This window comes from Triturus cristatus, chromosome 4_2, assembly GCF_964204655.1.
Source record: "Triturus cristatus chromosome 4_2, aTriCri1.1, whole genome shotgun sequence".
NCBI classification, from domain to species: Eukaryota; Metazoa; Chordata; class Amphibia; order Caudata; family Salamandridae; genus Triturus; species Triturus cristatus.
The window spans coordinates 800,563,979-800,580,606 of NC_140586.1; the positions used below are offsets into that span (position 1 = coordinate 800,563,979).

A 16,628-nucleotide genomic window follows, 5' to 3' on the forward strand; every position below is an offset into this window, starting at 1 on the left:
CAAGTACTGAGTGTAAGGGTAAGATTCCTCAGTCTGGGATATAGTTCGGTATAAGAGCTAACCAAAAAAAAAACCTGTAATGTTAAGGATCGCTCTGCTGAGCAAAACAGGAAGGAGGCATGACTCAATATTAACATGCAGGATATGTGGGCACTGTAAGGACTCATGCAGCTGGGAGCTGGAAGAGGAGAACAGAAAGTAAGTGTTACCCAGACCTAACCTGTGGGATATCTGTGCACTTCAAGGGATATTCATAGCTGCCAAGATTTCAGATTGCTTATGTGTGACATGTTCATAATTTCAGTGTAATTATGAGTGACATTCAACAACTATGAGTAATACTTTCTAATGAGCAAAATCAAGCAATGAAGAAAAGGGAAACATAAATATTAGAAATTGCACCCATTTAATGAGACTGCCTCTTTAAAGTACCATCCCCTCCCCAGTCAAGAACCCCATCTTGTGAATCAAGAGAGCCTCACGACTCGTGCAACTACTGTCTAATGCCTGTTTCATCATTTGAGGCCCCCACCCTGTCAATTGGACAAAGTTCTGATCAAAGGACATTCTAGTGGTAGGAACGAGACAGGCCCTATGGGTCGCTAAGGCTACAATTCAGACCAAGTTCTATCCCTAGGGGGCTGTCAGAGACAAGTCATGGGGTCTGTACTATGGCAGGCTGCATAAATTCCCTAATAGGCGGCCCTGGAACTTCCATAGCATTCAGACAGATCGCAAACTCCCATTAAATTTCATTTGATTGTGTTATAATTACACACTGTGACTGACAACACTTGAAGTGGCTGGTGGTTATACCTACTGTCCTGTTCTTCTGATCTTTAAGCCTGAGCCCCAGGTAGCGTAACTCGCGGACCAGCGAGTCACTGTGTACGGCAGCTCAAGTGGCCCGTGGCAATTAATATGCTTTAATCAGTCCAGGCTGCAGCCTGCCGCCGGTCAGCTGTCCTCCGAGTCCTGGCGGCCACTGCAACCCAGTCAGTGACAGTCATCTGTGACGGTGACAACCTATCACTGGCTGCAGCACTCTCCCTCGGTGGCTGGGCTTAGAAATAAATAATTTGATGGCGGTGAGTGGAGCAGCCATACATATAAATTAAGCCATAGAGCGCGGGCGGCTCGGCTGGGCCGGTGCGAGCAGCAGTGCTCTGTGAGACGGACGAGCACCATGATTAATTTGCTGTGGACCAACCTCACAAAATGTAACTCTGCGGCATGCTCTGGCAGTAGCAGCACGCGACATTGCACCCCTCCCCACCTTGGCGCCATGGCCACAAAGTTATCAGAACCTGACTGGGGCAGGCTGGCCCCGGCTGTCTCAGTAGTTGTTGGCCACATGGCGCCACGGGAGTGAAATGTTGAAGATACATTGTTAGCACTGCACTGACTCTGCAATCCTGTTCAGCTGCCGGGAGCGCCCCAAGCCCGCGGAAGCCGGGCAGGCCAGAGGCACGCGCTCACTGCTGCCACACATACTCAGTTTGAAGGACTTCTGTGACAGGGCTGAGACTGAGCATTATGCGTGACAATGCACTTCAGTGCAGTCATGTGGAGCACCACACTGAAATGTGTTAGTCTAATGCCTGATGCATGGTACTGGATATTTGAGCACTGAAAGGGCTTATGCAGCTGGGAGCTGGAAACACAGGAAGTCATGACCGAGACTTAAGCTGTAGGATATCTGGGCACTGTAAGGGATCAAATAGCTGGGAGCTGGAAGAAGAGAACAGGAAGACGGTGTGACCCAGACCTAACCTGTGAGATATATGGGAACTCCAAGTTCTCAGACAGCTGGGAACTGGAAGAAGAACAGAGGACGTTAGCATGACCCAAGAGTAGCCTGTGAGATATCTAGGCACTGTAAGGGTTAATACAGCTGGGAGCTAAAAGAAAAGAACAGGGAGAAGGTGTAACCCAGGCCTAACCTAGGCCTGACTTGTAGGATATCTGGGAACTGATGGGCTCATACAGCGGAAAGCTGAAAGAAGAGAACAGGAAGAAGGTGTGGTCCAGGCCTATCCTGTGAGCTATCTGGCCACTGCAATGGCTCATACAGCTGGAAGAACAAAAGAGGAGGTTGGCACGACCCAGGCGTAGCCATTGATATATCTTGGCACTGTAAGGGATATCTGGACACCCATAAGGGCTCCTAAAACTGGGATCTGGAAAAGGAGAACAAGAGGAAGGCGTGGCTGGGGTTTTAACTGTGGGATTTCTGGGTACTGTCAGTTCATAAAGCAAGGAGCTGGAAGCGGAGAACAAGAAGAAGGTGCAACTCAGGCCTATTCTGCGGTATATCTGGACACTCAAAGGGCTAATATTGCTGGGAGTTTTAAGACAAGAATAGGAAGTTGTGTCCTAGGGACACTGTGGTGGCCTAAGTACTGCGACAACGCTGACCCAACACAGAACGGTACTGATGTGCAATAGCATACTATGACAACACTCCCAAGTGCTAAGCTGCATTAAAAGGCATTAGTGTCAATGAAAGGTGTTAAATGATGGGCTGTTTCTCCCTATTTCCAACACGTCTACGAAATACTTTTACATATTATCTCAAACACTATGTTGTCTGGATGACACTGTTCAGAGTCCTGTTCCTGCTCCTAGCAGGGTGCAGTTCATTCAGTTCTGCTTGTGTGCAAGGGTTTCCACTTCCTTCATGAAGCGCAGGCACAGCTCTTCCTGCCAAGGCAAAGAGGCGCACTGCACCGCTACAGGGAGCCCGACACTTCCCTCCACAGCCTGTAGGGACAGCACAAGAGGAATTACTTATAACACTACCAATACTACTTCTGAAACTATAACTACCTGCACTACTACTGCTACCACTACTATTACTAATAATTACAATAACAATATGCACTAGTAAAGAAAGCACTAATAGCAATAATATTAATAGAAACAATATTAATGCTAGTACTACTAATAATATCTTTACTTCCATAGAGAAGAACAAGTTACTTACCTTCAGTAATATTTTTTCTGGTACAGAATCAATTATTAGAATATGTAATAAAATTGAATGTTGTGAGGGGAAGGGACACTGGCTTTCTAGGAGTGACAGTTGTCTCCAAGTCCCTTGTAGAATGGATGTCAGTTTAAGGATTTAATAAAAACGTACAAAATAACATATCCCTGTGATGGCTATGCCACGATACTCTCCAAAAATGCAGATTCATCACCTTAGAATATTCCCCAGGCATCAGACTGGATCCAGAAAATTTTGAGCAGTAGGTCTGCGCACTGGTAGATGGGATCAGTCGGCTCAACGTCATTGTGGTGCCCACATAACTGCCACCCCAGCGCGCTCATCAGTTTTTTGCACGACTACTTCTGTGCCAAAAATGCAGAGCCACGTAAAAAACAATGTTTGACCAGTGCAAAGCGTCTAGTGAGATCTTTGAGGGCAAAGGCCCAGTTAGCAGAACGGAAGGATGAGATGGAATCGGCAGGTACATACAGCCTCTATCAGAAAAAGTGTTACCAAAGGTAAGTAGCTTGTTCTTATGATAGTGAGATTCCTCGCCTTAGAAAAGATACCCAAGCAATACCTTGCTGGAGGTGGGTCTGCAAACAGACTCAAACAGAAAGTCCTGGGGGACTGCTACGTTGAAATGCCCATCTCTACAGACTGGACTGACCAAACAGTGCTCTGTGAACATGTGAAGTAACACCCACATAGCAGCTCGACAGATGCCCAGGATAGGTACCCTGTGTGTTAATGTAGAATTGGCATCCTTGGCCCTGGTGGAGTGGGCCCACAAGTTCTCAGAAGGCTGCTTCCTAGCTAGTGCATAGCAGATTTGAATGCAGAGCACAATCCATCTAGAGATGGTCTGCTTCTGCACCACCTTGGCTTTCTTCACCCAGGCAAACCCAGTAAAGAGTTGATCACCTGGGGAAAATTGGAGTGATCAATGTAAAAAGAGAGGGCTATCTTTGGGTCCAAGCAACGGACTCCCTCCTCCTTAGAAAGATGAGGTGGATCGAAGAAAGTGGGCAGCAAGATATTCAGGTCTACATGAAAATGAGTGACCATCTTTGGAAGAAAAGAGGCCCCCGTCTGAGGGACCAGTTTGCCCGAGTACAAACTGGTGTATGGAGGGTTAAGAGACAGAGCTTGTAGCCCCTCCAAGCCGACAAAATGGCCATGAGAAAGACCATTTTTATAGTCAACAGCTGCAAAGGCCAGCTGTGCAAGGAATCAAATGGAGCACACATCAAGAATGCCAAGACTCGATCGAGATTTCCTTACAGGGGATGGGCTTCACGGTGAAACAACACCCTGGTAAAGAACACGTCAATGCTGATGGTCTGTCCAGATTTTTCAGCCTTAGTGAAGAGAACTCCCAAGAGGATGGGTAGTTCTCCCCACATTTCAGCTGTAGGGGACATGTGTTAGACCTGGCACTATTGTTGTGGGTCTTCCCTGCATTTTTTGCCTTTGCCTCCTGTATTTTTGCTGTGTGTTGGACACCGTTTTGCTGGTCTAGATGCTTTGGGCACTTTGCCACTGCTGTTCAGGGCCAAAGTGCAAGTGCTCGCTTTGTAAATTGTTGCTACGTATTAGGGATTCCATGATTAGCATATTTGATTTACTAGTCAGACCCTAGTACAGGTCACTGTGTGTGCCCAGGGCCTGTAAATCAAATGCTGCTAGTGGGCTGCAGCACTGATTGTGCCACCCACAGAAGCAGCCTGTAAAACTTTACTCTGGCCTGCCATTGTAGAGCCTGTGTGCAGTCTGGTACTGCAATGACGACTTGGCAAGTGCACACACTTGCCAGGCCCTAACCTTCCCTTTTCTTACATGTCAGACACCCCTAAGGTAGACCCAAGGTACCCCTGTGGGCAGGGTGCAGTATATGTGAAAGGTAGGACATGCCCTGATGTGTGTAGCATGCCCTGATAGTGAATGTCTGCCAATTTCGTTTTTCACTATTGGAAAGCTACCTGTTCCCATGGGACAAAATGGGGAGTCTGCTTAGAACATCTTATAAACATAACTACCCCTGGGAACAAGAGTGGAAAAGAAAGTTTAGTATGCCTGAATTCAGAATGTTAAAAAGCATCTTTTAGTGAGGGTGATTTTTACATTCTGTGTTTGAAAATACCACTTTTAGAAAGTAGGTATTTTTTTGCTTAACTATTTAGTGTGCCTCTGCTAGGGCTGTGTATTGCATGTCTGGCTTTTGGATGACAGGGGCAGTGGCTCCAGAGAGTGATGAGTCAGGGCTTGGCTGAATAGACCTGGGCTGTATTTAGAGTAGGGGGAGGAGATTTCCTTTCACCTGAACGGGCCTGGTCTTCCTTAAACAATGCTATCCCCCCCTCCTGCTAGAAAGCTGCACCAGTAAGGACAGAACTGGTTTTGGCTGGATACAGACACTCTCTGCCTTCAGGGAACAAATGATTTCTGTGTATAAAAAGAGGGGCCCAGAGCCCAGACCTTTAGCTCACTTCTAGGAATCAAAATGAACCTTTGCCAAGGAGAAGAGCCAGAGAAGCTGAGGAAGAATACTGCCCCTGTGCTGTTTACTGTCTGGGGTTGGCCTGCAGTGGCTACTTGCTGCCAAGGAAAGGAGAAAAGGAATTTGCTATTTGCTTTGTCACCTGCTTGAGGAAAAGATCTCCAAGGGCTTGAAATTGAGCTTACCTCCTGTTCTGAAGTCTCAGAAACACAAAGACTGCATTTCTTTGATCTCTCTGCATCTGGAACTGCTGTTTCAACTGCCACAGAAGAAAATTGCAACACTGAAGAAAGACGTTGTAATCTGCGCTGAAGCCATTGGCAGCGCTTGTTAAGAGCAAGACGCACCGCCCCGACTTGCACCGTAGGCCCGACGCCTGCGGACACTGTGCTGCATAGACTCAGAGGCTGTCACCGAGGCAGCTGCCTGCACCGGAGCAGAGGACACTGCTCGTGATGTCCACAATGCACCGTCTAGACTCACTCCGCAGCTCCAATTTCACCGACACCGGTGCTTCATCAACGCAGAGCCGATACTCGACGTGAGTGTCTCCTGAATCCATCAACACTGCACCATCGGAAGGAACCGCCGCCTCGCCGCCACTGTGACGTCACCTCCCTGACACAGTAAGGAACTGACGTCTCACCTCCCCTGCAGCGCAGTAAGAAACCGAGACTTCACCTCCCCTGTGGTCGTAAGGAACCGACGCTGCCCGGCACCAATGAAGCATCACCTCCCCAACACCATCTTTGTTTTCATCAATTCCAAGGTACTGTTCTTTGTGAGTCTGCTTGACTCCGCCCCCGACCCCGCGCACCTTGTGGTCGGCGCCGTACGTAGGATTTTTATCTTTCACAACGTCATAATAACTCCAGGTGGTGTTATTTGTTGCTACAAACCTTTATTGAGTGAATAACCTATTTTTCAGGGTATCTTGATAACTGTATTGTGGATTTTTGTTGTTTTGGTCTTGTTTTGATTTAGATAAAGTTAACTTATTTTTACAAACTGGTGGGTGTCAATTTGTAGTGTTTTCACTGTATTACTGTATGTGTTCACAAATGCTTTATCCACTGCCTCTAAGATAAGCCTGTCTGCTCGTGCCAAGCTACCAAGGGAGTGAGCAGGGGTGATTTTAGAAGTGTATCCTCCTTACCCGGACTAGAAGCAAAGGACCCTATTTGGACAAAGGTACCTACCTCTACCAAATAGAGACCCCCATTTCTAACATTTACCTTCAGAAGACTGTTGGAGCAGGACAAGGAGATAAGTAGGGGTGACCTGTGAGCGCGCCGGCAAACTCCACTCTGCTGGCGGTAGGCGGAGTTTATTGTCAAACTCCACACTCTAAGTGGAGTAGCAAAACTCCGCAAACTATGCAAATGGAGCGGAGTTTACTACCCACCCCCAGTGTTTTCACTGTTTGAAGTGTTGCACAAACACTTTACACATTGCATCTAAATTAAGCCCGACTGCTCTGTGTCAAGCTACCAGAGGACTGAGCACAGGTTAATTCGGGGTTTGCTTGTTTCTTACTATGACTGGGATTGTGTTTGCTGCTTAACCATGCCTCACACCCCAGTCAACCAGTAATCTAGTTTCTAACACTCACCAAAATCCAGGATAGAGGCTGCTATGTCAGAATCATAGCTTTAATATCCTGACTTGCTCTGGAGGTTACGTGCGTAATAACATCGTGTCCAGAAAGACTCTGATGAAAGTGACTATTTAAGAGGGGGTTGTGCTTCAGTTTTGGCACATTGATAATGACCCCAAGCAAGAGCAGAAGGTCCACTGTAATTTGGAGGTGAGTGACAACTCCCTTGGATGTGTCGGCCTTCAGTAGGCAGTCGCTGAGGTAGGAGAGGAATGGAATCCCCGAAACAGTAGACGGGCCGCTACCACTGCCATTACTTTCATGAGCACTTGAGGCACACTGGAAAAGCTGAGAATGAGCACAGTGAATTGGAAATGCTTGTGGCCCACCATGAACCTCTGGTAATACCTGTGGTCTGGAGGGCGGGATGTGGAAATACACGTCCTGCAGGTCCTGTGCTACAATACAGACTCCAGAACCAGGGCAGACATATGAATTAGCCAATGTGAGCATCTTGGATTTCTCTTTCCTTAGAAAGTAGCTGAGAGGGTGCAGGACTAATATAGGACAGAGGACTCCATCCTTTTTAGGCACCAGAAAGTAGTGTGAATGATAACCATGCCCAACTTCTGGTGAGGGCACTCTCTCGATGGCTCCTCTTGGCAGAAGAGTCTGTACTTCTTATCATAGCAATGAGAGATGGCCCTTCATCAGCTATTCTTGAGATGATGGCAAAGGCAGATGGGTTTTCACAATTGGAAGGGCAATATCATTCTGCACAATTAAGAGCACACACTTGTAACTGCAGACCACTGGGGCAGGTGGTGAATGATTCTGAACAATGGGATAGCTGTGTTGGATGGGGGTAGGCTAGTGAAGTTTAGAGGGTGTGGCAGCTTGAGCAGCACACTGAGTCTGGCTCCCATGTCCTGTTTAGGATCTGCGACCCGGTACATGAAAAGGATTGGGTTGTTTGCTGGACTGAGAGGTATGGGAGGTATTGTGAACACCCATATGTGCCTCGACCACATCCGCAGTAGTGGCGAAAGGACTGTTCCTGAGACCAGACAGTTAGAGAAAGCCCAAGAGACCTAGCATGACACGGCTCTCCCAAAAGTGTTTGAGCAACGTGTCTGCTTTGTAACTAAATAGCCGAGCTCCTTCAAAGGTTAAGTTGACCAATTCGATGATTGGACCCAGAGAACCCAGGGGACCGCAACCAGACATGGCAAAGCAGCACCACCATAGAAGCTATGGCTCTACCCAGGGAGTCTGTGGTATCCAGTCCCCACCTGATGGTGAATTTCACTGCATCCTGAAAGTCTGCGAAGGCTTGCTTGAAGATGGTTCAGTCTTCCACGGGAAGAATGGGAAGCAGATCCCTAATGAATGGGAATATTGGCCCAAGATGAATGCAGGGGTCACCGACCACAAGGCTAGGCTGGTGGAAGAGAAAATGCACTTCTCAATGGTGTCCGGCCTCTTCAATTTCCTGTCCAGTGGATTGAAAGAGAATCAATTTAGATTGACCTTGGCTGCTGAGCCAGACTGTAATGGGAAGAGTGCTGGTAGAGGAAGGCCTGGCATCCTGGGGCAGGACAGTGGCATCAGGCAATCATGTGGTCCACAGGAGCCCCTGTGCAAGGTTTGGGCCAGACCCCCAGGAGAACGTCAGTGAAGGGTTTATTGATGGGTTGCAAAGTTTCAGCCGAACCCGCTCCTTGGTGAAGCACCTCTGTTAAGACGCTGGTCTTGACCTCGACCACTGGCAACTGCACATCATGGTGGCAAGGGAAAGCAATCCAGAGTCTGGAGAAGTGTCTAAGACACTGGCGACACCCAGCTCCTCATACCAGTTTTCTTGTGGCTCTGGATTCTCCTCTAGGGATTCAATCCCTTCTTCCACATCCACCCCTTCAGGAAGGAAGGGACTACCTACGGGCAGTTAGCAAAGGGGTTTGTAGGGCCTCGACAGTGCTAGCATCAAGTCAAACAGAGCTGGGGGAGTGCCAACTCAGAGTTCGGGAAGATGATGCCCTCGTTATCAAACGGCACCTGTAGTGTCAGGGATGGCACAAAATGGGATGGAGCCAGGGTAGAGGAAGACACCTGTGGCAGCGTCAGTCAGAATCTGGTGGGCAGATCCAGAGGTCCTGGCTGGCATCAGAGGTGGACCTGCCATTGGTAACCCAACACAGACACCTTCAGCTCCGTAGGGCCCGAAGGTATGCCAGAGAGAGTCTGTGACCCAAAGGTGGCATGCATGGAATCATGTAACTCCAACTGAGCAGACTCCTGGAAACTCTGGAAAATGCGCAGTGGGGTGGATGCCGGCTTTCATGTGGAGTGCAGGAGCAGGGCTTTGAAGCACGATGTCACGAGGGGGAAGACAAAGAACGCTTCAATTACTTCTTTTAGTGCTTCTGCTATTGTTACCTTACTTCGAAGAGGATGTCAAGGAGTGAAAAGACAAGTATACAAGAGAATAGCTCCAGAAATGGTGCACAGATCTTTCTTGGGAACAGAGACAGGTCTTCCTCTGCCACGCCGTCAGGAACTTCGAGAGATTTTGGACTGCCTTTGGATGCATGAAGGCCTCGGCGCTGTGGCATGAAAAGGTCCTTTTTTACCCGTTTCACCGGTGTGAGGCCTACATACTAACTCATTCAAAGTTCCACTGGTGTGTGCACAGGATTGGTGTATCTGTGCTGGCTGTATGTGTGCCTGCGAGTGGTCAAATATATGAAAGATTTAGTGCTGTGCAGCGTGTTCTTAGTAGAAGCATGTACTGGGTGAATATGTGCCCGAGGGTGGTACACTACATGAAGGATGTGGTGCAGTGGAGTGCATGCATGGTAAATGCATGTGCTGGGTGTGCCTATGAGGGCTACAGTACATGAAAGATACACTGCTGTGGAGGGAGCCGTGGAGAGCCCCGTCAAGTGGATTCCCATTGTGAGGTGTAAGGAGATGGCTGCTGCACTGAACAAGTCGAAGTCAGTGACCCCCCATGTGTCATAGGAGAGCTGCCATGAATTGAGGTGTGTGCATTGCTGTGCCAATAAGACTAGAGCCCTTGTACAGTGACACTGGTTTAACTAAACTTAACGGGCCTTCCTGCAAGGCACATGAGGGCCCCCTCTGGGTTCAATCAGGAGCTCTGCAGCCAGAATGCTGTGCTGAGGGGGCCCCCTGGAGCTTGGGGGGCCCCCCGCACCATGGGGACTGCGGGGGCCTGTGTTACGCCCCTGCACAGTGAGGATACAGTGACGACATACGTCAGAGGGGATCACCAGGACCATAGCCGAAGGAGTGATGTCGTTGTGGGGACCTATGCACATCTACACTGGGACGAAGGAAACACAGGATGAAGGAGATGCCCCAGGATCTTCACAACAGCCACCCCACCAAATCACTCTGGGATGAGCCCGAGACTTACCCTGCAAGGAAGAGCCTCAAAGAACCTTCAGTCGCTGAGGTGGCATGACCGCGTGTGCAGAACTTGAGAACTGCTGATTGTGCCCACAGAAGAGGAGCACTCTGGAACGCTGGTCATTCCAATCCTGCAGGTGAGGGTAAGACTGATCGTGGGTCAGTCAGCCTCAAGGGAACATGCTTCCTAGATAGTGCTGCGGTGCAGCCAAACTGTTGACTTTATTTTAGAGCCAGAGTGGACTCAAGACTCGGACTACTAGTGTGGCTTACCATGGATGTATGCAAAAAGAACAATTGATGGACAGAATGCAGAACGATGTCATACATTCACCCATTGCCATTCCAGTTTGAACCCAGCCATATGCAAATCAGTCTTCACCCTGCACCGAATGGGAGCAGCCCAGCCCAAAGTGCCAGGCCAGGACCTCTCTGGGCTGGAAACAAACATCCTAATACCGGTTTCGGGGATACACCCCTCATCAGCCAGGATAGCTGGACTCCAGTGACATGGAGAGCAAGGGACCCATGTCTGGGCATACCCGTCCCACTCAGGGTGACAAATGTGAAAAGAACAATTGATGGACAGAATGCATAATAATGTCATACATTCACCCTAGTACAGAGATCTGGGAATAAATCCATTGTTTTTATGCTCCCCATGCCATTCCAGTTTGATCCTAGCGATATGCAAATCAGTCTTGACCCGGCATCCAATGGGAATAGTCCAGCCCAAACTGCCAGGTCAGGTCCTCCCTGGACCGGAAACAAGCATTCTAAGACCGGTTTCGGGGTTTCACCCCTAATCCGCCAGGATAGCTTGACTCCAGTGGCATGGAGAGCACGGGATCCACGTCTGGGCACACCCGTCCCACTCGGGCTGACAAATGCTAGAAGAAAAATTGATGGACAGAATGCAGAACAGTCATATATTCATCCCAGAACAGAGCACTGGGCCTAAATCCATCGTTGTTTTGCTCCCCATGCCATTCTAGTTTGAACCCAGCCATATGCAAATCAGTCTTGACCCTGCCCCCAATGGGAACAGTCCAGGCAACATCCTCCCTGGACTGGAAACAAGCATCCTTGTTTAAAAAAAGGCTCTTTTGCTCACATAGCAATATTTCTTTAGATATTTATTGCTACGAAAGGTGTCCACCATCTTAGAACAGCAAATAAAAAAACTAAACAGAATTGGGGCAACGTTATGCAGTATGCACATACATGCATAATGACTCATGTTTATGCAAAGTCATGAGCTGTGCTTACACATCACCACACGTTTTTTAATTTTTTTACAAGTGCTGCACAGCATTGGCATAAAGCATTTCCAAAGTCAAGCGGTCAAAACAGGAAGACATTTAGGCTTTGCCAATGCTTGTTTAGCAAAGTTATTCCTTACCAAGTGGTCAGTCAAAATATAGATGATGCACTCACCTTTGGGAAGAGTTTATCCCAGGGATCCTGGTAGTGGCCCTTGTAATGTTTTAGCTCATCCTCGTCTTTTGTGGTCACTAGGGTAACGGGCACCACCCCAGCAGGAAAGTCCAGCAAGTTGTAGAGCATTGTGTAAGATACTACCACTGTAATAAATTAATTGCAACAAGCCGTGAATGCTAGTTGAAAGGAGAATTTTTCTAAGAATTACTAAAACATATTTTCCACTTATCTCGTTGACCATGGCCCGGTGAAAGAGTATTTAAGATTTTAAATTAGAATTTGAATTATAGTCGATTTTAAGATGCTTCTTAAGGAAATGTGCTCTCCCGAAAAGTTGACTGTTTTAGTGCTGTAGCAAACTCTACCAATCAGCAGCTACAACCCCAAGACATATGGTCCAATTGCAGGCGCGCTTGGATAACCTTATTATATTCCTATAAATCTAGCCCTACTGGGTTGATTTTTTTTTTTTTTTTTTAAAACAAACTTTATTGTGATTTTCATATGCAGGTATTACAAATTACACCTCACAGTGCACAGGTAATTTGTTTTCCGGAAACACCGGATACAATTCAGGTTTTGTATATTATCCTTTCAAGTTGCGCTGTTGTCCACAATAGAACACGACAACGTCCCAATCCCGCTAGGAGGGTCGCCTGTACGTCTCAGTATTATGCTCTCCGTACCCAGCTTTTGAACGAATGTGGTCAGGAGGAGCGGGAACCGCTCAACTATTCACGAACCCCAAACCCACCCAAAACCCACCCTCCATACCCACCCACACCACAAAGTAAACAGTCACAGTCTGGGGGCCTCGAAGCATTCACTTGGGGGGGGGGGACAGGAAGGGACCACCAGCCGGGGCAGAGGGCAACCCCATCCCAAGCACCTGTATGAGGGTGAACAGAGCTAGCCCTACTGGGTTGATGTGGTGTGGCCCTCACCCAGTTCACCAGGTTGGTAATTGAATAACAACGATCTTGTCAGTGGAATGGGATATGGTAGGATAGAAGGCTTAGTCGGAAATTGTGCTGCGCCACAGAATAGCATCAAAGAGTACCACCCACTGTTAACATACACCTTGTTCATCCACAATATGGCTCGCCCACAGACTCCCAAGCTATGAAATCTGCCACACATAAACTCACTGAACATGCAAACATCAATCCTCTGACTCACCAGATGATGTTTTAGTATTCAGGTCTACTCTAGATTCAATCATTGAGCATGCACTAATCCATTCTCTATTTCATCCGTGGATGCTCAACAGGGCCGGACTGGGAACCACAACCTGCCCTGGCAAAGTGCTCGGCCGGCTCCACCTCCAGGCTGCAAAAACGGACCTGTAACAAAAACGGCCCCTAGGGGCACAAAACCGGCCCACACCCGTGCAACACACCGGGAGATTGCCCGGTGCCCGCTACAGCCAGTCCGGCCCTGATGCTCAAGGCTTTACGTCTACACTACATGGAATCATTGTTCATGTTGTGAACATTGAGGATGTAGTAGTCCATCCTGTGGCTCAACAGTTTATGATCTAGGCTTCATGTCTACTCTACATAGGATCACTGAGCATGCAGTAATCCATTCTCACTGTCATATGTGGATGCTAAAGTCTTCATGTCTAGCCTGTGAGCAATGAAGGGGCAGCCCCTGAGCCATCATCTGTTTGATCAGCTCATCAGTGAATGTTCTAAACGTCAGGTCAACTTTAGCACGAATCCAAACTGTGTCCCATCAGGGGACGTTCCAGGCTTTGGGTCTACTTCACATGTAATGATTGATCATGCTCTAATACATCCCTTGGCTCAACCGTGGCTGCTCCGAGCTTCACGTCGACTCATCATCTTGGAGCTAGACTGTCTTCTGGCCAATGAGTAGATGCTAGAGGCTCTAGATCTACTCTCATTGTGAACGTTCAGCATGCATTAATACAACATCGGGCTCAAGCGTAGATGCCCTAGACTTCAGTCCACCTGTACAAACAGCCACTGAGTGTGCACTAATCTGTCCTTTAGACCACTTGTGTACGCTCAAGCACTTAACCATCCCTTACCTCTTCATTGCACGCATGCTGTCAGGCCTACATCTGGTTGGCAACAGGGCGCATCTCGTTATTTGTCCGCTGCCATGGAAGGGGTCATGTGGCGGAGTCATACTTTGTTACGATGGACACAGATTGTAACTCCTCAATGGCTCATGAGTGAATGTCCAGTTCTTTGAGACTCCTATGTTAACACACCCCTTGCACGACACAGTCTAGCAGCTCGATGGTTTCGGCCAATGAATAGTAGGTAACCGAGTACCAGAATTTAATTTGTTCTCATACTTTCCAGTGGAGATGCTAAGCCTCTATACTGCCTTTATTTCCTTTATTGGAGTTTGCAGTGATCCATTCTACACCTGACTAATGAACGGTCTTATACCTTTTCCGGTTTTCTAGAGGTAAATTATATTAATTTACCTTTAATTTCACTAGAGCGTGACCCTAAAATGTGTGGGACTCAGCACACATTTTGAGCGGACCATGCAGCAAGCTTTTTTACTATCATTTACAGAGACACTTTCTCGGTTCCAAGTCAGACTGACCTCCAAGGGTGTCTTGTTATCCCAGGTCAGGTGTAAGTGGCTTATTGCGATCAAATGTTTATTTGCATTTATAATGGACAAAGCCCTCCACGATCACCCAAAAATAAAATGCAAAAACATTAACTGAACTAGATGAACTAGACTCATATGAGGTCGGGAAGACACCTCCACTGTGAAAAAAGAATATAGTTCCTCTTCACTGAAGAGTAGTATAGAACAGAAATTAATATTATTTGTGTATAATGGGACAAGAATATGAAGTTTAAACAAAGAATGTCCATAAAAACTGCATTGCGTTAAGAATGTCCAGCGATGAGTGAAACTACTGTAATACACACTGGGGTATTTTATTTTCGGTTCTTCCAGTTTTCTGGGGTTTGGGGGGCAAATTTTCATTTTTCATTCAAAGTCTTGCCACTGCCTTGATTTTTCCCCATTTGAATGGCTCATTATCCGTTTCATTACACAAGAACGTTCACCCTCAGTCACAAGACCGGCTCCAGCTGCGCGTACTTCATTCATTGACAGAAACAGACATTGGATCACAGGGTCAGAATACGTGCAAATGAAGGGACAGACGGCTGAATGGGCATCTGTGGACGCCACCACCAGCAGGGGGCACTGGACTGAACGTACAAGCAGCAACAATTAGTATGTCATAGAGGTGGCAGATAACCCACATAATCAGCAAATCAGGATCGAGTTCAGGATTTGCATAGGGTGGAAGAATCCCTCCCACCTGCCCTGCCTCGGTGCAAAATTTTAATTTTAACATGACGGTTTTGCTCTGGTCGAGTGATCTTTAAGCGCCCCCTAGTGGTACTACCTGGGCTAAGGTGGTGGATGGGGGAGGGGAACACTGTATGAAGGGGTAAGAAATGGCAGAGTGGAATAGAGTGCGGTATACTGCAGTGGCGCCGAGCGTTGTAGAGTGCAGTGTCATAGAGTGTAGTGGTGCAGAGAAGACAGCAGTGGCTTAGAGAGTATTGGCATAGAGTGGCGCGCTGTAGATTGGAGTGGTTTAGAGGGTTTTGGCTTAGAATGTACTGGCTAGTGAGGAGCAAGGTAGAGCGTAGTGAGGTACAGTGAATTGGCGTAGAATGCAGTTGAGGGCTGTGTAGTGGTGCAGAGTAGAGCCCTGTGGCAGGGTAGGAGACAAAATGCAACTGTTATGCCTTGAAGGGAGGGTTCCATCCGGCAACCAATTCAGATGTTGTGTCCTAGCAACAGAAATAGCAGGGATGTGGGTCAGAAGGGCTGGGGCACATGAACAGTGCCAGGAGCCGCTGAAACGCAATCTCTGCCCTGCAGAACGCACATGAACCTGAAAGCAGTTTGATGTTTGGTGCCCCTAAAGAGATGGCACACCGCCCCTGGTTAGGTAGGCCAGCTGTCCATGCTTATAAATAGCGCGCGGCGCCCTATCATGGAATGCGCTGCTACATACCAGAGAGCTTCCCGGGATAGCCAATGGTGAAGGCGGGGGACGGAACAGGGCACAGCATCACGTCGAGGTCCAGTTCTTTCCACTTGTCTATGAATTCCTGGCGGTATTCCTGTAAAAAAAAGTGAGAAACAACATCCAGTGTGTGCACATTTAACTGATTCATCGACTGTAGAGGGAGGCAGAGATTCAAGACAGGAGAAGACGAGTTATGAGAAGGTGGAGAATAACTGACCAGGAACCCTAATCGTAAATGGTGGTGTGGCAAACTGCCCCTCCTCTGCCCCGGAGTCAGCTGTCCCTGAGCAGGATGGCCCGTTTGTTCCCTTGAGGCAGACATAGCACTGCCAAACAAGCATTGGCAAAGCCAATGGCTTTGGCAATATGGGTTAGCCGCGTTGTACACCAGCGTGGCTGCTGTTAAGCATTAATAAAAGTTAGGGGGATGAAGGAGAGTGACTTGGAGTGTCCTAAAGTGGTGTAGAGTGGAGTGTTATGGAGTGGAGTAGTGAGTCGTGGAGTGGCATGGAGTGCTGTAGATTGGATTTGAATGGCGTGGAGTGTCACGGAGAGGCGTGAAGTGGTGTAGAGTGTTTTGGAGTGTTGTGGACGGAGTAGAATGTCAGAGTGGAAG

At 47.9% G+C, this 16,628-nt stretch overlaps 1 protein-coding gene across 1 annotated transcript in view; it reads right to left on the reverse strand.

Annotated features, from left to right (window-relative positions):
* Positions 1-387: 387 nt before the first annotated feature.
* The window catches only part of LOC146835077 (vitamin D3 hydroxylase-associated protein-like), a 305,937-nt gene continuing 289,696 nt past the window's right edge, over positions 388-16,628 (reverse strand). Inside the window, exons 13-15 of the mRNA XM_085602744.1 lie at positions 15,998-16,106; positions 11,959-12,104; positions 388-2,763 (exon numbers count right to left, since the gene is read on the reverse strand). Coding sequence (XP_085458870.1) covers positions 2,644-2,763; positions 11,959-12,104; positions 15,998-16,106 — 375 coding nt within the window. The 3' untranslated portion in view covers positions 388-2,643. The remainder of the gene's footprint in view (positions 2,764-11,958; positions 12,105-15,997; positions 16,107-16,628) is intronic.